Source organism: Miscanthus floridulus, chromosome 7 (assembly GCF_019320115.1).
Source record: "Miscanthus floridulus cultivar M001 chromosome 7, ASM1932011v1, whole genome shotgun sequence".
NCBI classification, from domain to species: Eukaryota; Viridiplantae; Streptophyta; class Magnoliopsida; order Poales; family Poaceae; genus Miscanthus; species Miscanthus floridulus.
Window position 1 is genome coordinate 105,406,910 of NC_089586.1, and position 24,364 is coordinate 105,431,273.

Consider the following 24,364-nt stretch of genomic DNA (forward strand, 5'->3'; position numbering starts at 1 on the left):
GCAGCGTGGTTGTGGGTTTTAGTGCCAGGAGTATTTGATTTGGATGGCGACGCGACGGCGGACGGGACGGGTGCAGCTAGGAGTAGATCAGTCGATTAGGCTGGCGCCGAAGACATTTAGGGCCCGTTTAGATTTCAAAAAATTTTAAGCAGTACTTGTCATATTGAATTTTAGTACTAAATGTAGATAAAAAAACTAATTATATAGTTGGGTGAGAAATCCGAGACGAAACTTTTGAATCTAATTAGTCTATAATTAGACATTAATTATCAAATACAAACAAAAGTGCTACGGCAGCTAAAATTCAAAAAAAAAATTGGATCTAAACGGGGCCTTACTGGAGGTCGCGGTGCGTGGCGGTGGCTCCAGCTGAGCTGGAGATACGACTGCGAGTACTGGTACACCTACACTTAGACTGTGACATGAGCAAACATTGCATTGCATCGGAAATACCGTACTCGTGCTAGAGTTACTAGTACAGGAAGGTTGTACGCGTACTACCTTTAAAAAGCTGCATCGTGTTTGCACCCGCATCTAGGAGACGGAGGAGTGAATGTTGAGCCCGTGACGCCACTCCAATCTCGGCGCTCGTGGGCCGGTTGGCTGGTTCGTGAGGAGGTATTACTAGTTAGTTTAGTTAGTTTATGTAAAAAAAAATACTGTTTTGATTGAAAATTTATGATTATTTATGATAAGTCAGAGCCAAACGAACAGCATACATGTCATCTTCCTCACGATTCTCTGTTTGTCTTTACTGACCCCCTTGGAGGAAATGAAAAGGAGGCGTGACGCTGGTTTGGAAACATTCGCCGAGGCAAAACTATAAACAATGGCTAAATGAAGAAGATCTACGAAGCAGTGGTACGGCCTAAATCTGGTTGCCATCGTGACGTCGCACCTAGCAGGGCAAAGGGACGAGGCGGGATGCTGGCGCACGTGGGTCGGGTCCGCCTGGCTCGCGTGCACTGCAGCGGCACACGCTCCACCTCCAGCCCCCCATCAACTGTGTACGGTACCTGTGCTCTCTGTACACTGCCGCAGGCCGCAGTGCCCACATCTACAGTAGCGCCTGCAGGTCGGCGTCAACAGACGTGTTGGCTGGTTGATTTATGGACTGGTTTGGGCTAGCTGATATTGATTTATTGTAAGAAAAAAATACTATTTATTGATTGAATAAGTCTGACTGAACCCGAGGCGGCAAACAGGGCGAACGAGTCCTTTTTTTACTTCGACCGCGACGGTACCGCCCAAAGCGACCCTAGAAAGGCAGCAGTAGCGGATACCACCACGGTAATCATTGAGCCGACGCACATTAGCCTAGCTGTAGGCCAATCAACGGCCAGCGCCAGGGGACAGAAAGGGATCGTCGACCCCAACGGTCTGAACCACACGGGCATCGCCTTCTTCTCCTCGGCTTCAGCTGTACTGCTACCCTGACCCCTGTAGCCGGAGACCCAGTTGGAGCGAAAAGGAGCTCGTCCTCATTGGTTGCATGAGGTGCGGACATGTACTCATGTTTGCGTCTTCCTCCCTTCCTACCTTCGTGCCTTGCTCTCTCATTGCTCTGAATCTGGCACGTACGGTACGGTGGCCATGCGTACTGACGGGACTTTGTACCCGTTCCTCTGTAGTGCGGTAACTTGCCTTTGGGGTTCACCGTGCACGGCGCCCCATGAACGGAACACGTCAAAATATGCAAGTTCTGTCTGCCGTGGAACGCTGTCGGCACAATATTTTAAGGGAGGGCCGGGGGAAAAAATCGGTGCAGACAGGCCCCCACATCAAAGCCTTTGCAGAGCCGCCTCTGATCAGCGGAGCGTAGGAGGAGACAACAAAAAATCATCAGACGTCCTCCGATGCGCGGCCCATGGACAACAAAAAAATCATCCATGGCTCGGCCCAGCGGACTGGAGACGGCTGCTCGCTCGCCCCTCGCCCTCCAAGCCGCATTCGGCCCATTCCTATCAATCGTCCACAGCCTATCGGTCCGTTCGTGTTGTTGCAGTCGCCACTTCCGGCAAGGTGGCCTCAGTCTTTCTCATTCACAGCTTAGCCGCCACGGCGCCACATTCATCTCCACCTGAATGACGTGCGCGCTCCTTGGGACAATGTGATTGCTTCCCAGGTGAGAGATCATTGAGCAAATCCGAAAGCTGCAATTACTCTGAACAAACAATCTGTGCAGCTTTTGCTTCTTCGATCATTGAGCAATCCGAAAGCTGCATGCTCAGCAGTAGATGACAATCTGAATAAACAATGGTGGGTGTACTGCTGCTGATAAACTGAAACTTGTTCCTCTGAAGAAACAACCTGCTCAATACTTGTTCAGGTGATGCTCTCGAGTTCAGTGGTTGAAGCAGTAGCTTGACAGTAGCATAATATTTATCATCTCTATCGCATGTACTCTCAATTACAATGTACCCCCTCCCCAAATGCGACGTTAGTGGATGGATATCAACTAACTTCCCGTATGTTACAAGTGCTCCTGCATTCATTTTTGTCTAACTCTGATCTATTCTGTGTAGCTTGCTCATCTTCATGAGACGGGAGCTAAAAGGAAGCATTGAAAGGATGGAGAGGCTGCTTTGACAAACATTCAGATAATTTTTAATTGCATTATTTTTCACATAAAAATATTTAGATAATTTTTAAAAATGTATTTTTTACCATTTTTTGGGTATTTGTTTGAAAAATATTTCTAGTTAGATTTATCTATATAAATTTTCAACTTAGTCCGATTTACCCTCTTTGACGTGGCGTCACATCAGCAAAACCACTCAAGGCGCAAAAACAAACGGTTTTAAAAGTTAAAGAATGTGAAAAAAAACTGGTTTTATAGTTCATGGAGAAAAATCGGATGACGGTTATAGTCAAGAGGTAATTTTGACTTTTTCCAAGGAAAAAATGTGTGTTTGCAGGCCCATCCGAAACGGGGCACGTGGTGGACTGGGCTGCTACTAGAGGTGGCCCAAGCCTGAAGCCCGCCGCGGTCCAATGTTCCGCAAATCTGCAGAACCTGTGGCCCAACAGCAAAGTTTTGAGGCATCACACACGGGCTCAGCCATGGCCTCACTCCACCGATCAAGTCTCACTGAGAATTTGTGAAAGCTCACCATTCCGGTTGATTATTTGCTCTGAAAAAAAAATGTTTGATTATTTTGAGCGGTGGTGTTTACCGATTGCCCCGGAGCCAGCTTACGTGTGTAGCACCCAAACTATCTCGGTATATCTTTTAGTTACACCAAGAAAAAGATTTTTGCAGACGCCGACAATCTAAAAGACACAGAGGGCTGGAAGATCTATTGCTCTATTTGGCTGGCTGAAAAAACAGCTGATGCTGATGCTAATGCTGATTTGTTGTGAGAGAAAAATACTGTTATTTCGCTGAAACAGTACGAATGATAAGTACAAGCGAACAGGACCTATACTACCAATCGGAGGAAATTGGAGTGAACCCTGTCGCTGCTCACAACTGCTCCTCCAATTGACTTCCATGTTCAGTTCCAGAACGCTATGGTTTTCATCGTATTTTATCTGCAGACAACACGCCCTTTCCTTGCGGTTGCAGACAGGAATTACGTGTCAATACAAGCAATCGAGAAATCTCATGCATGCAAGGATTGGAAATGTCACATCGACATCGTCACCACTTGTACGTTTGAAACAAGGTTGAGATCGATACGATGGTTGGCCCCCTGGCGGCCCGCCCCTTCCGTCGCATTCTATATATAAAAAAATAAGAAAAAATTGTCAGGGGCGTGCGGAACGTGTTAGGTTATTCTGGACCATCCTAAGATCTCGATATCGCCCATCCGGATCTCAACTGGCTGTGGTCCAAACCTTCATCGCCTAGATCATTATCTAGGCCACCCTACGTTTTGGTCTGTACACTGCGTCCGATTGCTCTGTACAAAGAAAGGGTTGTCACTCATGACATTGACAACCCCCAAATGCAACATTTCATGGTGCTATATATGGTAACAGTATCGAACACTCCTACAAAGGAACCAAATCAAGGTTTATTTGTGGTGCAAAATCTTGAACGTGTTCAGTGTAATAGGTAATTTTGATTGGCTAATGCATATATTCAAATTCTATTGTACGCAAAATGTAGCCGCGCGCAAACCATCCAACGAAAATCTAGACAATATCGGTTTCTATTGATACTGCATGGAAATACAATCCTAGAAGGCTGTTATTCCTCCGTTCTGAATATACGTTGTTTTGGGTTTTCTAGGTAGTAGGTTTTTTTATGTACCTAAATATATGTTATTCTAGATATATTAAAAAACTTATATATCTACAAAACCAATATGATATATATAATCTAGAATGAATGAAGTATCACCATGGCAAAAAGAAATAAAAGAAAAGATTATCTAGCACCGCTAAGAACGGTCTAGGCAATTTGATGCATGTTTGCGGCACTAATTTGGGGGGTGGGGGTGGGGGTTTCAAATGCACCCAAGGCCCCAACTCACCGCCGTGCACATGCATGGCAGGTCGTGCCTTGTTCATCCATGTCACAGAGACATGTAGAGTCTCTGAAACGATCCTAGAGCATGTTCTACAATTCTTTTCATTTTCCCATCTCAGTTTTCCTGCATGTTCCTGCAATCATCCCCGTGACAATAGGCAGCAAGCACTAGCACCCCATTTTGCTCGTTTTTCCATCTCGATCAGTTTTGCTGCATGTTCCTGCAATCGTCTCCGTGTCAATAGGCAGCAGCACTAGCACCCCATTTTGCTTGAGAGAAAAGGACGGGGATGTATCATGTCAGCTACGTAGGTCCTGTTCCCTCCAGTTGCCAGTTTTTAAGCCTGTCTTTTGAAAATTGGGTGGGATCCAAACAAGCCAGTTTTTGCTGTTAGCTTTTGGCCGTGTTTAGATTGCAAGTTTTTTCACTCTCTCTCCATCATATCAAATCTTTAGACACATGCATGGAGTATTAAATATAGATAAAAAAATAACTAATTACACAGTTTGATTATAAATTACGAGACGAATCTTTTGAGCCTAGTTAGGCCATGATTGGACAATAATTGTCAAATACAAACGAAAGTGCCACAGTGCCAAATACTGATTTCTAGCCCCAATCTAAACAAGGTCTTTTTTAGGTTCTTAAAACCATGAAGTTGTTGATACCCAGCTTTTGCTAGTTTTAGTGACACATAGAGTAATAAATGAAGTTGGATTCTTAAAAAAATAGGGAATCCAAACACCCCACAAGTTTGTGCTCAGCTAGATTTTAGAAATTAGAGGCAAAAGCTGGTTTTTTAAATCCAAAACAGATCCAAACATGGCCATAATACAGTAGGTGCCAGCTGTCCATCGTCCTTTATTTGATGACCTTTCAGCGCCAATATAACATTCACCGCATGAACCTCGCGCTCGTCCGGTTGTCCGGCGCCTACGTCTGTGGACGGAGAAACGCTGGGCCTGCCGGGCGGCGGCCTTGCTGTCCAAGTCATGACCCACGAGCCACGCAGTTACTACGTGGAACTAATAAAGTAAGGAGCCATTTGCAGCAAACACATCGGTCCTACGTGCCCCACATGAGTGAATAAGTACGTTTATTAAGGGTTTGACAGAAAATCAAGAAAAACAAATACACGCCGTACTCGTGTGTACAGAGCTTGGAGCTGTTAGCATTCAAAGACGATGTAGAGCTCCAGTGATCGGCTTCGCAATTTTCAAACCACCATGTGTGATGGGTATGATGGCAATGGCTAACCGCCTTGTCCTGCTGGAAGAAAGTATTGGTAAGCATCAAATCTTTTTGACTCGCGGGGTGCGTATAGCCGTCGAACTATCTTTCGCTCTCTTTTGATCACCTTAAGAAAACAAAATAGCTAGGTAACTATGTATGTACAGTGAGTCAAGAGATCATGTGGCTTTCCTCCAGAAAATGCGAGTCCAGTGGCAGAGGCCAGGCCACGCTGCACGCTCTCTCTCCGTTCGTTGCAGGGGTCCTACGCTCCAGCTACACACGTGACGTGATCTAATGAACATCACTGGCCAAACTTTCGATTACTCCCACAGGCCACAGCTTCCTCGAGTAGGTAGCAAGCTTTTGCAAACTTTCTATCGGTCCTTTGGCGCCTAGCTATCGGCCGGCATAGGAAAACAGCTGACACGACGCATCCACACAGTGTCCAGAAGCTAGGCACCGGATTGGAACGTACGAATGTGCCTGCAAAAATAAAATAAAAAAAGATCTGGAGCTGATGACGAACAGGCAGGACGAAGCTGGGGCATCGATCGTCTACCGCTACAGTACACTCTCTCTGGGCCGCCTGTACGTGGTGATCACAATTCACAAACGAGGACGACGAGCAGTGTGCGGTGGAGTGCATCCGAAGGGACACCTGTGGCGCACGACTTCGTCCGATCCGGGGCATCGACGTGAATGGATGGTACGTGCGGTGGAGGCTCTTTGATGATCTGGCTAGCTAGTGGCCAGATGCTCTTATTAGAACCTACTGTAAGGAGAAGCTAGCCCGATGTGAACTACACCGCCAACTAGCTCGAGCCGGGTGGGCATCGATCGATCGACGACAGCACCTCTAGCAGGCGAGCGGGGTCGGCTCCTCTGTTGCCCGTCCCTCGCTGGGCACTTGGGGCAGTATCAAGCAGGAGAAGCAGCATGCTGTCCGTCCAAAACCCGTGGACGCCATCGCCCGGCTCCACCGTATCCCCCGCGCGGGTGCCCCCACCGCCGATGCAGCCAGCTAGCGCGGACGGATCGGATGGGGACGGGGGTTGTTGGAGCATGCAGCGCGCGCGGCCAACCACGTTCCCGCGGACCGCGGTGGAGCACACACTGGGCCGTCACAGTCGCTGTTGTCGGCTTTCGCTGTCCCGTCCGGCGCGGGGTGCGCGACGGGCGGTCGCTGCCCGTGCGTTGGCGAGCTAGTGGCGACGGGAACTAGCGCCGTCTCACGTGAAAAAGAAACCCGTCTACGTATATACTGTATAGTTAGATTTAGTATACGTGGGTGTGGGTGGTGGAGTATATAGGAGTGACGTGGCAAGGTTGCTTCAATCGCCAGTAAACTTGGCACTTTGTTTAATTTCCGATTTGTTTGGATACACTCAGTATTCACATCGATATGTGTTAGAGATAATTGTGATGAGAATTTGTTAATTTTCTATCCTCATCTACCATAATACATGTGGTTTAAGGTGAATACGAGTGCATTCAAATAAGATCTAACGGGGATTAGAAGTTTATTAGGGCATTTTGAATTTTATATCCTCCTCAATCTATTTCAATTTTCTCCGATCCTCGCCAAATTGGAGGGAGAGGTGGCACAGGCTCTAGTCTGCCGATGAAGGTGGATACCGGGGCTAACCGCGGATGGTGGGGACGTAGCATCTGCCAGCTGGTGCATGCACGAGGAGCATGCAAGGACACATGACAACGAACCCAACCTAATGTGACATGGGTGCAATAGCATGAATGGTGACGAGGAACTGCTGGGTTATTGATTGATGAAGGATGGTGGGAGACAAGGGAGCTATCTGGTTTTGTGTTGTGCTGTTCTCTTCTTCAACTACAGGATCGAAGAAGAAGCAACACTGTGCACGCACCGTTCTATTTTGATATGAGTATGACACTCCGCATCCGGCACACACACAGGCCTCCTGTTTGGTTGAGTTTCACATTCTTAAAAACCAGTTTTTGCCTCTAGTTTCTAAAATCTAGATTCTGAGCAAAAACTGGTAGGAGTGTTTGGATCCCTCAGTTTTTAAGAATATGACTTCATTTATTGCTCACAGGGTCACAGGAAACTAACAAAAGCTGGGTATCAACAGCTTCTTAGTTTTTATAAGAACCTGGCAAAAATTGACACAAGAAACTAGAAAAAAACTAGTGGATTTCACCCAGTTTTTAAAAAACAGATTCTTAAAAACTGGAGGGGTCCAAACAGGATCACAATTGTGTTCAACCTCTACCACTGCATGCTACTAGCCTACTACCATGTGGCAGCTAGCAAATGCAGGAAAATTATGGTAGATGAGGATAGAAAATTCAAAATTATGATTGGTTTCTGGGCTGATAAGTCCGGCTGGTGCTGGTTTGTTGTGAGAGAAAAACACTGTTGGCTGGCTAATAAGTCCTGGCTAAAACCAACAAGCAAACAGTCTGATTGACTCATGCTTACCATTGGACATGCTTCGAATTTTGCGCAAAGTAAGAGACAAGTAAAAAAAACTCGGCCTACGGTGGGCAGACAGCCCCCGCAACTTTGTGCTTAAGGAAGAAGACCTTCTCACACAGGCCGAGAAAGACATATTTCTTTTTTTTCACACATACAAATTTTATGAGGGGAAGGTAGAAATCTAATGGTGAATCACACGAGAACATGTGATCAAAATTTACCCTTTTTTAAAAAATAAAATAAAAAAGAGCTTCCCTAACCCGGTGTCGAGTTCAAGCGTGAATGCAAGACGAGGATGATTTCGCAATCTTGTCATTGGCACAAGCACAACTGGCGCGGCCCTCAACTGCTTGATCTCGACAGGTCGTATACTACTAGCCGTCTACATTGGACTATTTTTTTAGAAAGGACCATCTACATTGGACTATTAGAGTAATATAAATATATACAACTTTCTTGTTAAGAAAGTTCCTTAATTTTAGCGGCACAGGTTGGACTTGGACGTGTACACTAGCTTCGCACACTAGTCATAGTCCGTCCCCGTAGCGTAGCTAGTTTCTCCTCTAGAAAGCACTCGCTTTCAGTTCCTCTGTCCATGTTCCAATACCCGATGCGATGCATGTGCATAACACTACGTTCCACGTAGTACTGATTTTTCCTCACTCATGCGGAGCGTTGAAACCGCAGGGCACTCGTAATGTAACGCTATCTGCAACAACTACCGACACCTAAAATATAACACGTATTCGTTCTTTGAACAGCGCTACAGGTAAAAAGTTCAATACATATTTGGGATCTTCTCCAATAACGAGATCCTAAAAATAATCATTTCTACAAATGAGTTTTCAGGAGAGAGAATACCCATATTTGGATTATGCCTCTCAGGCAACCCAAAATAGGTCTTCCGTATAGGTACTCTGTTGGAGACTGATTTTGGGTCTCTTGCTATTCATTTTGGGTTTGATGTTCATATGGGTTTTTTTTAAGATAGACTAAGAGACCATTACTAATTTATAAAACATAGGACATCGTACTAAGAAACTATGTTTTCCAATACAAAAATTTCTCACGGTGTCCTAATAAAATATTAACCAATCATTCACCGTTTTGCTCTCTCTCGTCTAGGATCCTATGTGCAAACCACACCACACGGTACCAGCGAGCCAAGAGGGGATGGGAGGACTAGCGAGCCGGCACGGCGAGGCAGGCCGCGAGCGGCCGCGCGTGAGGCGAGCGTCTTCCAGAGGCCAGAGTGAAGCCGCGCCGTCGGTAGAGGAGCGGCCCACACCTGCCCCGGCACGCGGAGGAGCAGCCGTGTCCTCGCCGCTTCTGCTCGACGTGGTCTGCGGCGGTGTCGCAAGATCCCGCGGCCGCACGACGAGCGAGGCGAACAAGGTCTGCGGCGAGCCTACGAGCTCCGTGGTGGCCTTGCTGAGCGGGCGGCCACGCTGGGTCCCGAGGCAGGTCCGGCAAGCTTCGCCGGCTAGGCGAAGTAGTCCGAGGCGACGAAGAAGACCCGCCCGCCGCCCTACCGGTGAAATCGCCCTTGCCGCCTTCCAATCTGGCGTCCCTGCCGTCAGCAGGTTCCTTCATGCGTCGCCATGGTTTCGTGATGCGAGGCGGGATCAGGTCCTCCATCCCGGCGTCACCAACATCGCCACATGCGCGCGGGCACTCATCTTCGATCCCAGGATATTTAACTTTTTACCGTATAACGGATGTCATCTCTTCATATAGCACTCTTAAAAGTGTTCCTACATATTTACCATCGAGAGAGAAGAATTCATAACTTTAAGCCATTTATGCATACGTGGCAGGACACGTAGGGAAGCCAGCGTGTCTGTAGGATGCGAAATGACTTTGTTACCCCTCATCTATTTCTTCTTTGTCCGTCTCATCCTCATCGCTCGGTAAAGATGCATCCCGACCTACGCGCCTCTCAGCTTCGCCTCCTCCTCCCTCCCAGACGCGAGCAGCAGCAGATGAAGCCGACAAGTGCGAGGTCTGCGCACCACCCCAGCTAGCAGCGCTACTCCGATGGCGAACGCAGGCACGAGATCCACTGCGCGTGGGCTCTGCCGCGGGCGCGGGCTCTACCGCGTGTGCGTCCCCATCCTTAGCGTGCTTCCCCCATGGTCAGCCGCGCGAGGTCCAGCTTCTTCCCTTCCAGTCGCTGCTCCCCCATCCTTGGTAACACGCGCGAGGTCCGGCTCCTCCCCTTCTGGCCACGCGAGCTCCTAGGTCCGGCGAGGTGCCACCATGTTCGTCGCCAAACGGGGGAAGCTGGCTCGCCGGCACCGGCAACAACCGCGCATGAAGAGACGCGGCGCAGCTCGTCTGTGGCCGGGGATGTGCGTCCTCCACCGGCGAGGAAGAAGAGGAGCACGAGCACAAGGAGGCACAGGGCCGCCATGTTCGTCGCCGACGTCGAGGAGGCCGTGCTCCTACACGTGCTCCAGGTGCCGCCATGTTCGTTGTCGGCGTCGGGCGCGGCCGTGGACCTGCAGGGCGTGGCCCCGGCTACCTCGCCCCCAACTTCCCCTATGTCCTGTCAGGCGCCGCCATGGACCCCATCGTCGGCCATGGCCGGAGCTCGAGCGAGGAAGGGATAGAGATAGAAGAAATAGATGAGGGGTTAAAATGTCATTTCCCGTGGCCGGTCTATGCTGTCAGGTCGAGTTGGCGTGCCACGTCAGCGAAAATGGCATGAATGTATCAAATGCTCTCTCTCGATGGTAAATATGTAGGAGTAATTTTAAGAGTGCTATTTGAAGAGGTGACATCCGTTATAATGGTAAAAAGTTAAATATCCCCTTTCTCTAGCCTGTTTGCAACTGCGTTGTTGGAAGGTGGCCGTGTCTGGTTCCGGCCAGTGTCTTGGCCGTCGGCACCGTCGATGACGTACTTGATGACATGCCGGAGCTGCGACGACGGCTCAGGGGTGGTGCTATGCGCCGAACGATTCGACGGTGGAGAGGAGCGAGATTAGGAGTGCGAGCAGAGGCGGACGCGGCGAGACCGGCGGTGCACCCTGTTGGGACCGGCGAGCCGACGCGGCGGCGGACTGGCGAGCCATCACGGGGAGAGCCTGCGTGGGGGCTCGGGCGCACGGGGTCTGCAGGGTAAAGATGGACACGAGGCCAGTCCTCCGAATGCAAATATCGCCGATTTCTTGCTCTTCGTGTCAGCACGTACACTCAGAGGGTCGTTTCTAGTTTTTTCCCCTCTATTTTTAATAATTACAGTGCCACGTCAGCAAAATTCAATAAATAGAGAGGTAATAAATAGACATAGAAACTAAGTTCGAAGTCTGTATTGGGAGTGCCTTTAAATAAATACAGTGCCACAGCAGCAAAATTTAATAAATAGAGGAGTAATAAATAGATAGAAACTAAGTTGAAGTTTGCATTGGGAGTGTCCTTAGGGCACTCATAATGCAGAAACTAGGATAGTTTCTATAGATATTAATTGCATTGCCACGTAAACAATTTGCTGATATGGCAAGTGATTTAACGAGAAGAGAGTAAAAATCCAAGAAACCAGGTCTAACTAAAAAATTAGGTCTTAACGGTTATCAATGGATAAGAAACCACCCTTAGGCTATTGGGAGAGTAAACATGGTTTCTACCACTATTTATGTTATATATTGTAGAAAATCTTATACCGAAAAGGATAATTTCTTAGTAATTTGTTTTGTTATAGAAACTTTTCTTGCATTGGAGTGCCCTTACCGGTACCAGCACCGGACAAACCAGTTGCTTTTGTACAGAAGTGCGGCCGCGCAACACGCACCACGTAATCGGCAGAGAACATGCGTCCCGAGCCCAGGAGTATAGTATAGCGGGTCCACAAAGCAAGCTGAACCTCAAAAGTCATCGCTAAACCCTGATTGGCACGATCCGAGCAAACAATTGGCGGCCAATCCAACGTTTTCGTTACCAAGCTGTCACGCTTTAATCCTCTGTTTTATTTATTTATATCGTTGGGTAGTTACTTTCAGCGTCGTATCATCGTATGCCATCACGTCCCTCAACTTGAATGCACTCATGAGGTGTATGTATGCCCATATTACTTTTTTTTTCAAGAACACATATACTCCCAATAGACTGTAACATACACATTTGTTAGATGTCATGTAGGATGTTTTGCTTAAGTGATAACGAGATATTTAGAAGAAAGAATGAAGTTATAAGGGCAATCCTAACCCATAATTAAACCAGGTTATGGTCACTAATTAAGGTACCAGATAAGAAAAATAATGATGTGTTATTGGAATTAAGAGAAAGAGAAGGATAGTAGATGATAGGAGAAAAAAAGATACGTCTACATGAGAATCAAGATACAAAGATATGTGATAAGCAGATGATAGGAGAAAGAAAACATGTTATTGGATATAAAAAAAATATTTTAAATAAACCATCTGTTGCGAATATGATTTTTGCGTGTAGGATCGACATGACTTCACAAGTATAGAAACTAGGTCAGAGTTTCTGGATCTGGGACTATCCTAACATCTACAACTTAGGACCAATTTGGCAGAGCTCCACTCCCAGCTTCTTCGAAACAAATTTTATGGATTCCTACAAAAAAATGCAACTGGACTCTAGTGAGGAGCTAACAAGAATCGCTTTTCCATTTACGTTACAAACTGAAAGCTAAAAAACCCGCTCTCCACCGCTTCCCACTACTCCTCGTTCAATCACCACTAAATCACTTAAGAATTGATTCTAACCTACTGCCCACCCTGCTTCTCCACCAAAATTACTCCATCGAAGAATCAAGAAGTGGAGCTCAAGAATCAGAAAGAGATTCTACCAAACTGCTCCTTAATTTACCACGAAATCGACCTGTTCAACATTATTTTAAATAGTTTGGATCTACTTTTATGGACATATCATATAAAATAATTAGCTACTATGATATATTGTAGAGTTTTTTTTCAACTTAAGTATTTAATATTTTCTTTGTGACGTAGCAGATGGATACGGGAATATGATACCATGAACTGAAATTAACCTAATTACTTTATCTTGTTGGGTTTGAAAGCTTGGTTATTTAGGACCTATTTGGATTACAACCAGGTTATTTATAATCTGAATTCTGAAATAAATTATTATATTCGCGTTATGGATAATAATCAGAGTGTTTGGATCCCTAGATTGTTGTGGTGGTTATTGTTAGTTAGGAGGTGTTTGATGCAGGGACTAAAGTTTAAGAGCTGTCACATGGAATGTTACATGAGGTGTTTGGATAATAATAAAAAAATAAATTAAAGAAATCATCAGTAATCCGTGAGACGAATTTTATTAAGCCTAATTAATCTGCCATTAGCACATGTTTACTGTAGCACCATATTGTCAAATCATGTATTAATTATGCTTAATAAATTCATCTCAATCCGTGCATTTAGTTTCGTAAATAATCTATATTTAATACTCCATGCATGTGTCCAAACATCCGATGGGACAACGACTAAAGTTTAGTACGTGGAACCAAACAAGAACTATTGTAACATGAGGTTTTGATTATAATAATTCACCCTATAAATTAAACCATTTTAGATTATAATTAAATTATTTTATTAGTTGATTATTATAATTACAACGAATCTAAATAGGGTCTTATTAATAAGCTCGTCCGGATACCGTGAATGTAATCTCCATCCATCTAAATGTGGACGTCTGGGTTAGTACTAATTTGGTAGTTTCTTAAGCTATCATCCGATAGGTAAGCTATCGACCTGTTCGCTGGTTGGTTTCTGAGCTGGTTTGGGCTGGCTGGTGCTGGTTTATTGTGAGAGAAAAACACTGTTGGCTGGCTGGTTTAGGCTGGCTGAAACCAACAAGCGAACATGATGTATATTTGGTGTAAATTTAGTGTTTATATCTGAATTTTTATTAAAAAAAACAGTATGTCTGAACTATCCAAATCTGGTCCAGCCAGATCAGTTACCGGGAAACATGCCCGTGCACACGAACGCACAATTATCCAACATTATCCGATGCAACTGTATCCTTAAGTAAGAGCAATACAGTAGCAAGGAGTATTTTATATACGGTCGGTTAGGTCTGCTACCTACCGTATGGTCTGTATCTACACCAGCAGCAGACACGGGGATGGAGGAGACAGAAAAGGATCAGAGGAAAGGACCCAGTCTCCTTTAAAAGGCCCTTCGAAAAATCTCCGTGTCACCTCCCAGCGCGTCCCCGTTCCATTACAACAAAAGATCGTGCTAGGAAGCGATACGCTCTATTTGAGGTCGACTTCTGGAGCATTCGAGTTCTTTTCCAGTAAAATTTTCAGTTTTTTTAGCGCGGATTGAGGGCAAAACTGCTGGAGATTTGGAGCATTTGGGGTTCGGTTTTGCGCGCTTTGAGGATCGAATCGGGCTGGTAGTCTGGTACAGCCGCGCTCACGTGCATATAAGGCGAATTGGCGGTTTCTTGGCTACAATTGTTCGGTTCTTATCTTGAAGGGCGGTGCAGATTGGAGGATTCTTCCCGAATCGGGAAGGCGTAAGCCAAATTCGCAAGGAAGCTGCAGCTATCCGCGCGAGGAGGCTGCCTCGCACAAATCCGGTTGGTGCCATGCCATCCCGGCGGTGAACTGCTTTGCGGCTTCTTGGAAGGTTCGTATCTTTTGGTTCAGAAGAAGTGATTCTGAAGGCCTCGGCCTTCCCATCCCCAATTCGACCCCTTTCCCGAGACGGTGATTGGGCCGTAGATGGGGGCGGCGGGGTCGAGCATCCTGGGCGCGGACGGAGAGTGGGGGGAGACGTCCCTCGGCGACATGCCGGAGAGCTGCGTGGCGGCGGTGCTCCTCTACCTCGACCCGCCGGAGATCTGCCAGGTGGCCCGCCTCAACCGCGCCTTCCGTGGCGCCGCCTCCGCGGACTGCGTCTGGGCCGCCAAGCTCCCCGCCAACTACCGCTACCTCGCGGCCCTAGCCGCGTCCGCCGATGACGAGGGCCGTGGCGATGGGGATGCCAATGGCAAGCGCTTCTCCCTTGCGGCGACCAAGAAGGAAATTTACGCTCGCCTGTGCCGACCCACCCTCTTTGATGCCGGCACAAAGGTAACTCATTTGATCATTCCTCCATTCCTCTGGAGGTATTATGCTTGTTTGTTAGGGCTGATCTGCTATGGATGCGGTTCTGTTATTAGCCTCGTGTCTGCTTGAGATTGTCTATTTTGCTTAATACTCAGTCATTCATGCTGTCCATTTTAGGAATTCTGGATTCTGAAGAACAAGGGAGGTCTTTGCATCAGTATATCATCAAAGGCGATGACTATTACCGGGATAGATGATCGGAGGTACTGGAGTCACCTTGCCACAGAGGAATCACGGTACTTCTTTCTTGAGGCTGTTGTTTTGTATAGCTTCTCTTTTATGTAAGAATCCCATTCCATTATATTGTTAGTGCTGCAACCACTTCAAAGTTTCAATTTTAGTTCGGGTTTTGCAGCACTATTGTCAAGAGCTATTGAGTGATATTTTTTTTTTTCATTTAGCTGCCCCAAAAATCATATTAAAAATCTGTTGAACTCTTGTTACTTCCTTTCATTTGTTTTATGTTCCACTTTTCACAGGTTTTGGCATTAAACAGACAAATGTTCATTCTCACACACGTTAGTTCAAACCTAAAAACTGACATAACTATTATTTACTCTTTTGCATGATTGTAAATACAATTCCTTGTTGGCTAAGTTATATACTTGGCCGACAAGTCCAAATTCTTTGCATCTTATTAACACCCTCCCTTACCCCCCCCCCCCCCCCCCCCCCCCCCCACCCCTTTCTTCAGCCCAACCATGAGAAGAGAATTGACCTTATGTTTATCAAATGTTGCAATTTTTGTTTGGCAATTGACTGCGCTAGTTGTCCTCGGGGATTAGCTTATCATGAGCAGTTTACAGTTCTTCTGTGATGGTGCAAAACTTCGAATTGGTCAAAAATCATTCGTAGTAATTGGTGAAAATGGGGAAAAAAAACTTTCACCAAGATTCTCACAAACATGCCTTTTGCAGAAGTCGTAAGCAAATGAACATTTCATTTGATCATTTCAGTGTATCTTATTGCCATTCAGTTCTTCTATGCTCATCAATAATAAAAAGAAAGCCCTGTTAATAGTTTTTATAGGAAATCGACTTGTTCTGCACCAATTGTTCTTTAACATGGTTTTGGATCCGTGTGATTTCCATTTTATAGAGCATGGTATGCTCTAGGCCATTTGAGATGAAGTAGTGAAACCATTCATTATGGTTTATGAATCGTGATCCTTAGTTAAGGATGCGGCAGAGCAGATAATTTCAGTGCCCTAGAAAGGTATTTGTGCTTTCCTTATTTCTAAAAACTGGCAATTCTTATTGCAGCCTCATTCTTTCTACTATTGTTTCCTACCTGATCTCCTACTTTTTGGTTGAGTGTGCCTGTGTTTTAGAGGATTACCAAGTACTCCTGTGGAAGATACTTTGTTGTTTCTTGTATGTAGGAATTCACATCGCTTTAGCATATGAGATGGAGACTGGAGAACATGATTGTAAGAATTGCCTATGAGGTTCTTGCATGTGATTGTTGCTGCATTTCTTATCCACTTATTGATATATCTATGAAAATGGAACACTTTGAACACTGTGTACATTCGTTTGTTGGATCATTTTTGGCACAAACTGTACATATGCTCTACAGATTTCTGGTGAATGTCTGATTGATGAGTTGCTTCTTTATGATATCGCAGATTCCATAGTGTTGCCTATCTTCAGCAGATTTGGTGGCTTGAGGTAGATGGGGAGCTTGAGTTCTGCTTTCCTGATGGCGCCTACAGCGTTTTTTTTCATCTTCACCTGGGTCGACCCTATAGGCGCATCGGTCGTCGGCTTTGTGGAACTGAGCATGTGCACGGGTGGGATGTCACGCCCACACGGTTCCAGCTCACAACCTCTGATGAGCAGCAGGCCACATCAGAATATTATCTGCATCTATATGAACAAGGGGGCTGGAAGCTTTACCATGTTGGTGATTTTGTCGTATCAGACTCTGATGAGCCCATCAAACTCAAGTTCTCGATGATGCAGATCGATTGCACACATACGAAAGGCGGCCTGTGCGTTGACTCCGTATTTATATATCCTAAAGGGTACAAGCCTGAGAAGGCGAACATAGTCTGCACGTAGTTCGGCAAAGTTGGCCTTGCACCTCTCCTGCAAGATGAAACTAAGAGGCAATTCAAATGTGGATGGCTCGCCTTTATCCTGGCCATCCTTACCTGGAAGCCCATTGTATATTCTTTTTGTTTTTTTTCCCTTGCATTCTGATAGTTTTGCATGAATGTAAAGCCTTTCCTGTATTTTTTTTTGTAGTGTTAGTTAAACAGGTGGAGAATAGGGGACTTAGAAACAGGTCAAGACTCGAGTGGTTGAGTGCAGTATTAGCTCAAAAGAGGCGGTAGATTACCATCTGCATCTGTAATTTTCATCAGTATAATAATGATGTTCGGAGAGCTGGATTGATATTTCTTTGCATTCTCCCATAGTCCTATGGCCATAAAACCTGTAGTATCTGTTAATCAATCGGTGTCTTCATCAGGGGTTCAAAACAGTGATTGACTGATTGGTGCTGGTTTTATGGTTTCTCTTCCTTCCTCATCCCATCAGGATTCAGGAGGCAGTGGCACCACACTACCACAGGTCTGGAAGTGGATGGATTAGCAGCTGAGCCTGATCAGTGATCAGACATTCAGACCGTGGAGTCTGAAGTCCGCGCTGACAGATCATCCCCTGCAGAACGGAGACCGTAGCGGTGAACTGGGGATTAGGGCGTGTTTGTTTCTGCTTACAGTATTTCACAGCAGCGGCGATGGGAATCTAAAAAATCATGCCAAACGTCTTGTGGTGACCGTACTTCTGCTGACCGTCCATGAAGAGAAAACTCCAGGATTGAACTGCACCGCATACCGATACCGTGGTTCTAAATAGAGCCTAACATTGACTGCGGGGACGAAGATCGCTTGATCTGGCATCACCGGCAACCGGATCTGCGTCATGTAGAGTGCCGCCTCTCCTGATGCTGCATTGGAGACGGCCGGCGTAATAGGGCCTATTTGCTTCAAAGACTGAAAAGCCCGATCCAGACAGTGAGGACCTGTTTGCTTGAAGGATTGAAAACCGGTCCAGACAAGATTTCCAGGCGTTAGATTTTGTTGGCCTTAGGTGTGTGTTTGGCAACTGTGTGGGAAGAGGCATGAGAATTACTGATAGGAGTTGATAGAAGAAATTGAGGTGGAAAATTGACTTTTATTTCCAATCCCTCGTTTGGTTCGTGGAGGGAAATAAGAAAGGGAATTGAGGAGGGAATTCATATCCTCTGTTTGGTGTGGGGGTTTTGAGAAAAAAATTAAAAGACAAATCATGATGGACGGTGAAGATCTACTTTTCTTTTATTATGAACACAACTCCCACCCAATTCCCACCCCTCTCCTAGGGAATTGATTAGTGGGAGTTTTTCCTCTAAGGGTGTGTTTGGCAACTACGTGAGAAGATGCATGGGAATTAGTGGTGGGAGTTAGAGGGAATTAAGGTGAGAAATTGACTTTTAGTCACAATCCCTTGTTTGGTTCGTGAAGGAAAATAAGAAGGGGAATTGAAGAGGGAATTCATATCCCCTGTTTGGTACGAGGGTTTTGAGGGAGAAATTAAAAGGCAAATCACGATGGACTTTGCGGATCTACTTTTCTTTGATTAAGAACACAACTCCCACCCAATTTCCACCCCTCACATAGGGAATTGATTAGTGGAAGTTGGCCCTCTAAACTCTCCTTCCCCTCTCCACCAGAACTCTCATTCTCACAAAACAAACCAGAGATTTGTAAACTCCTATCTCTAAACTCTAATTCCCTGCTTCCCATTACCCCCAACCAAACGAGCCGTAAACTCTCCTTCTCCTTTTCACCAAAACTCCCATTCATATGAAATAAACAAAAGATTTATAAACTCCATCTCTAATTTTTCATTCCCTGTTTTCAAGTACCCCCCACCAATGAGCCGCAGGCGCATCACCTAGGCAACCGGATCTGCGTCATGTGGAGTGCCGCCCCCTATGGGCCTGTTTGCTTCAAAGACTGAAAAGCCCGATCCAGACAGTGAGGGCCTGTTTGCTTGAAGGACTAAAAACTGGCCCAAACAAGATTTCCACGCGTTAGATTCCCGTTAGATTTTGTTGGCCTGAGGTTCAGACCTGTACTTGGCATGTTAGCAAGCAAGGCCTGATTCTCATATCTGATGTAAACCAACCACTCTATGCAACATTGAAAACTACGAATCAGAATTATAAAATGCTAATCCAATGGACAGGGTTAGAGGTGAGATTATTTTGCACTTAAACCCCCCACCAGCCGACCACTTTTCCAACCAGAAACGGACGCGAGGGGGCAGGGGTATTGGAAAAGTGGCCGGCTAATGGGGGGCTTAAGCGTAAAATAATTCCACCTCTAACTCCGTTTATTGGGTTAGCATCTTGTGCCTCTAATTCGTAGATACGGGGTGGTTGATTTACACCACGTACGTTCCCTTTTCTAGCCTCGATTCAGATTGCCTGGATGGACAGCTGCCTGATCACACACGCCCTAATAACTGCGGAAGTAGGCAGAAGCAAGGAGGAGCTCGGTGCGTCGATCCGTCGAGCACCAAAAGAGTTTGGTGTATCTGTGGTGTGGGCTGCTGAAGTGCTGAATCTGCTGATGGACTGAGCCTTGGTGCGTCAAGCCGTCGACCACCAATTTTTTAAAAATTCTTTTTAAAATTAAGATTGATTGTTAGTAGTTTAGGTTGTCGAACTACAAAGTATTGGTTCGTTTAGTTCGCGAGCTAGCTTGCGAGTCAGTTCGAGCTAACTCATTAACTTAACGAGCTAAAATACTAGCTCGACTTGTTTCAGAAAAGTGAACGAACCGAGCCGAATTAGCACTGAGCCAAGCGAGCTACAAGTTTTTCGTCTAGCCCTAGTCACACGCATGCACGTGAAAGTCAGGTGGATGGAGTCCTTTAACTTATGTATATATATATAGAGAGAGAGAAGAGATATATACTTTTTTGATAATGAAGAGGTATAAATTTGATGTAATGTTAGCACATCTGCTAACCCAAGCCACCAACCACAAGAGCTGCAGCGGGAGCCGCTTGAGTCGTCGAGCCCAGGAGAGCGCCGACTCGTGGATGGCTCGTTGGAACAGGCCGGGTCGTCGATCCCAGGAGTGCGCCGACCCATGAAACCCAACCCGCGATACTTCGGCCCAACGTGGTCCAACAGCTAGCTGTAGCAATGAGAGCAAGAGAGGATAAGACTATGTTGCGAGGATAAGGGGGTGTTTGGTTTCTGGATTAAATTTTAGTCCATGTCACATCGGATGTTCGGATGCTATTTAGGAGAACTAAATATGAGTTAATTATAAAACTAATTACACAGATGGAGGCTAATTTACGAGACGAATTTATTAAGCCTAATTAATCCGCCATTAGCATATATTTACTGTAGCACAATATTGTCAAATCATGGACTAATTAGGCTTAAAAAATTCGTCTCGCAAATTAGCCACAATCTGTGCAATTAGTTATTTTTTCGTCTATATTTAATACTTCATGCATGTGTCCAAACATCCGATGGGACAGGGACTACTCGTGCTAAGGTTACGGGGTGTTTGGCTACTCGTGCTAAGGTTTAGCGCCTATCAAATCGGATATTTCGACTAATACATGGAGTATTAAATATAGACTAATTATAAAAGTAAATGTACAGATTAAGGTTAATTTACGAGACGAATTTTTTAAACCTAATTAGTCTATGATTTGACAAGTTGTTGCTATAGTAAACATGTGCTAATAATAGATTAGTTATGCTTAATTAATTCATCTCGGGAAGTACTGATGGAATCTGTAATCTATTACGAATACCCTATACAACACCCCATGTGACATCTAATATGACGTCTCTTAAACTTTAGTCCCTATATCAAACATCTGATATAACCCCGTACGATACCTCGTATGATATTCGACGTGACATCTCCTCGACTAGTCGCTCCATCAAACACCCGTTTTAATCGAGAGGCGCGGCCCCGACCGGCGACCGCCGCGAGTCAAGCTGCTGCGGTTCCAGGTACGCAGGCGACAGGCGGCCGGTACGGCATTCAATCGCTCTGCCGCCGGATCCGATCATCCGATCCGCGACCGCGACGCGAGGGACAACTTGACGAGTCCAGTGTCCTCCTCTCCTGGCGACGAGGCCTTCCATCCAGCGCCGTTTTTCCCTGCGCGCTCGGATCCTACTAGGCTAGGACGGCACGGTAGGCACTGTTCATGCCAGATTCTAGATACGCCCCTCCGAATCTCCTCGCAAAATTCGCGGACTTCTTCCATCGGTTCTTCCCTGACGGAGAGGATCGGCGGAAGCGATCCTTTCTTCATGGACACGTCCGGTTTTCATTTGTTTCAAAAAAAAAAACGTCCGGTTTTCAGATGTTGAAAGCAACCACTAGCTAATCGTTGCCCTACTTCGTTTGGTGTTATACGGTTAGCATTTGGCACTTGCAGGTTACAACGGTCGTCAGTCGTCACAGCGATACACGACCTACCGAATCGCGTCGATGTTCCCGATGACCCGTGCTCTGGTTCCTACACGTTTTGCTTATCCGTCGTGATGTCCCGAACTATAAATAAAAACTAAACAGGCATGTCGTTGCCACTGTTCTTGATTGTGATGTGCCCACAAACCCCAAACGATTTGGCAGATGAACGCACATCACGTGACTGTCTTCGGACCACATAGGGCCCGGGGACGGAGCTAGGGTTTGGATATCGTGAGGGCCAGTCCGGCAACACCTACGATAAACGTACACGATATATTTTTGTGCATATGTACTGATCGTTTTTTAGAAAAACACGGTATATATAGAGGCACTCACATATATACATAAACACTCATTTTTATTAGGGTATTCTAATAATAAAGAGACGGGGTGGGACAGAACGGAATACTCCTGTTTTTTAGTGATGTTCGGTTTCGAGAGAAGTGAGATGGAGTCATCCCTCCAAAAGGATATACATGTTAGATGTAGGGTGAACTCGTCCATAGGGGAAAACACGAACAAGCTCCACGAAGGAAGGACATAGACTCACGCGGTGCGCGCGACGCCATGTTGGTGTTCGTAACAATGGGCCCACGTGGTTGGTCGAATCTACGACCTCCCACTTCAGCTCTTGCACGCGTTACCATCTCACCTACCACCACACATCTAACTTAGATAAGATACGCTTTTCTTTTAAATTCAGTTTGGAGACACCTTTAGTCCGGGTTTGAGACATAAACCGGGACTAAAGGTACCTTTAGTCCAGGTTCGTGTCTCAAACCGGGACTAAAAGTCACACTTTTAGTCCGGGTTTATGTCTCAAACCGGGACTAAAGATTCTCGCACTGACGTGCCTCTGACACACCTCGGTAGCCATTGGGCAGGGACCTTTAGTCCCGGTTGGAACTACCAACCGGGACTAAATGTTTCTCTAGTCCTAGACGCGAAAAATACCGGGACTAAAGCCAAATTTTGAAGTGGATCAAAAGCCATTTCTCTACTAGTGCACATGATGCATGTAGCGGTGACGCAAACGGGAGAAACATTAGTGAAAAAACAAATTTTCACTAGCGGTTCATAAAGAGCAGACACAAGTAGAAACAGAAGTGTGGGTCCATTGCTATGAATCGTCAGTGCAAATATATCTATACCGGCGGTTATCTTATGGCCAGCGCCAATATAAATTCTAGATTTACACTGGCGGTGCACTTAAGACAAATGCCAGCATAAATTGAAACTATATCAAAAAAGTTTCTGAAAGAAAAACTACCCGTTTCCAAAACAAACTCGGGCAAAAAAAAAAGTTTCCCAAAATTCCACGTCGTCCACACAGCCGGGAAAAAATGTTTCCCAAAAAAAAGTTTCCAAAAAAAAACTATACGCCAAAAAAAAACCTTTTTCTCAAACAAACTCTTCAACGGCAAAAAAAAGGCAAAAAACCCCTTTCCCAAACAAACTCTTCCTCGGGCAAAAAAAAACGTTTCCGAAACAAAATCTTCAACATCGTGCATAGCCAGAAAAAAAAACGTTACGTTTCCTAAAAAAACATTTCTGAAAATAAAATATACGGCAAAAAAAAAACTTTTCCGAAACAAACTCTTCCATGGCAAAAAAAGTTTCCAAAACAAACTCTTCAACGTCAAAAATTATATAAAGGACTGATTACAGGCCGATGAAACAGATCCGGCACATATTCAAACGGAGGAATTCAGTAAGGGCTTTGCTGATGAAAACAAAACAGATCACACATATATTCATGCACATGAAATCTTTGCTGACACCGACGAAACAGATCACGCACGTATTGAAAAAAAGAGTAACCCGCCACGGACGGCTCAAAGCCAGCTACAATCAAGTTCACTGTCCTCAGCAATTCTGTAGTTCAACCGTGCTCGTCGTTCAATAAAGGTACCTTCCGCTGCGCTCCACCAGGCTGACAGGAGCAGTGCAAAAAGAATACTGCACAAACAACCATTCCATTAGGAAGACCAAATCTACGTGTCTGTATCCAATACAAAATTCTCATAGCTCACACGTTCACGTCCAATTACTAATGTTGAACCAAAAAAATTTGGACCCCCGTGCAGCACGGGCATTTATCCAGTAGAAACGGAAGTGTGGGTCCATTGCTATGAATCGACAATGCAAATATATCGATGGTGCACCCAAGATAAATTCTAGATTTACACCGGCGGTGTGCACTCAAGACAAATGCCAACATAAACTGAAACTATATCGATGGTTGGCTTAAGGTCTGCCAGTGTAAATTTTAGATTTATATAGGCAGTGGCCTTAAGAAAACCACTTGCCAATGTATTTATATTGGCGAGTTTCTTAACCTGATGCCAATGCAAATAATTCATGAAATTAATTTCTTTTAATTTTCAAATGACATGGAGAAAAAATATAAACCGAAGTTGTAGTACTCAAAAAGATCTGCAGCTTTGTAGTTGGTTATGTTTTCATTTGAATTCGTTTAGGGTCTCAAATATTTATTATAATATTCACTGAAGTGAAATGCAGAAGGCTGTATCAGTTACTTGGTCACAAATGGCTCTAAGCAAGTTCGATCCCCCTTGT

At 45.5% G+C, this 24,364-nt stretch overlaps 1 protein-coding gene across 1 annotated transcript; it reads left to right on the forward strand.

The window, feature by feature from the left end:
• Positions 1-14,255: 14,255 nt before the first annotated feature.
• LOC136467474 (F-box protein PP2-A13-like) lies at positions 14,256-17,765 on the forward strand. The gene is made up of 3 exons (XM_066466190.1): positions 14,256-15,240; positions 15,394-15,512; positions 16,904-17,765. Exons 1-3 carry the CDS (start codon positions 14,890-14,892, stop codon positions 17,337-17,339), a joined length of 906 nt encoding a protein of 301 aa, XP_066322287.1. The 5' UTR covers positions 14,256-14,889; the 3' UTR covers positions 17,340-17,765.
• The last annotated feature ends 6,599 nt before the right edge of the window (positions 17,766-24,364 follow it).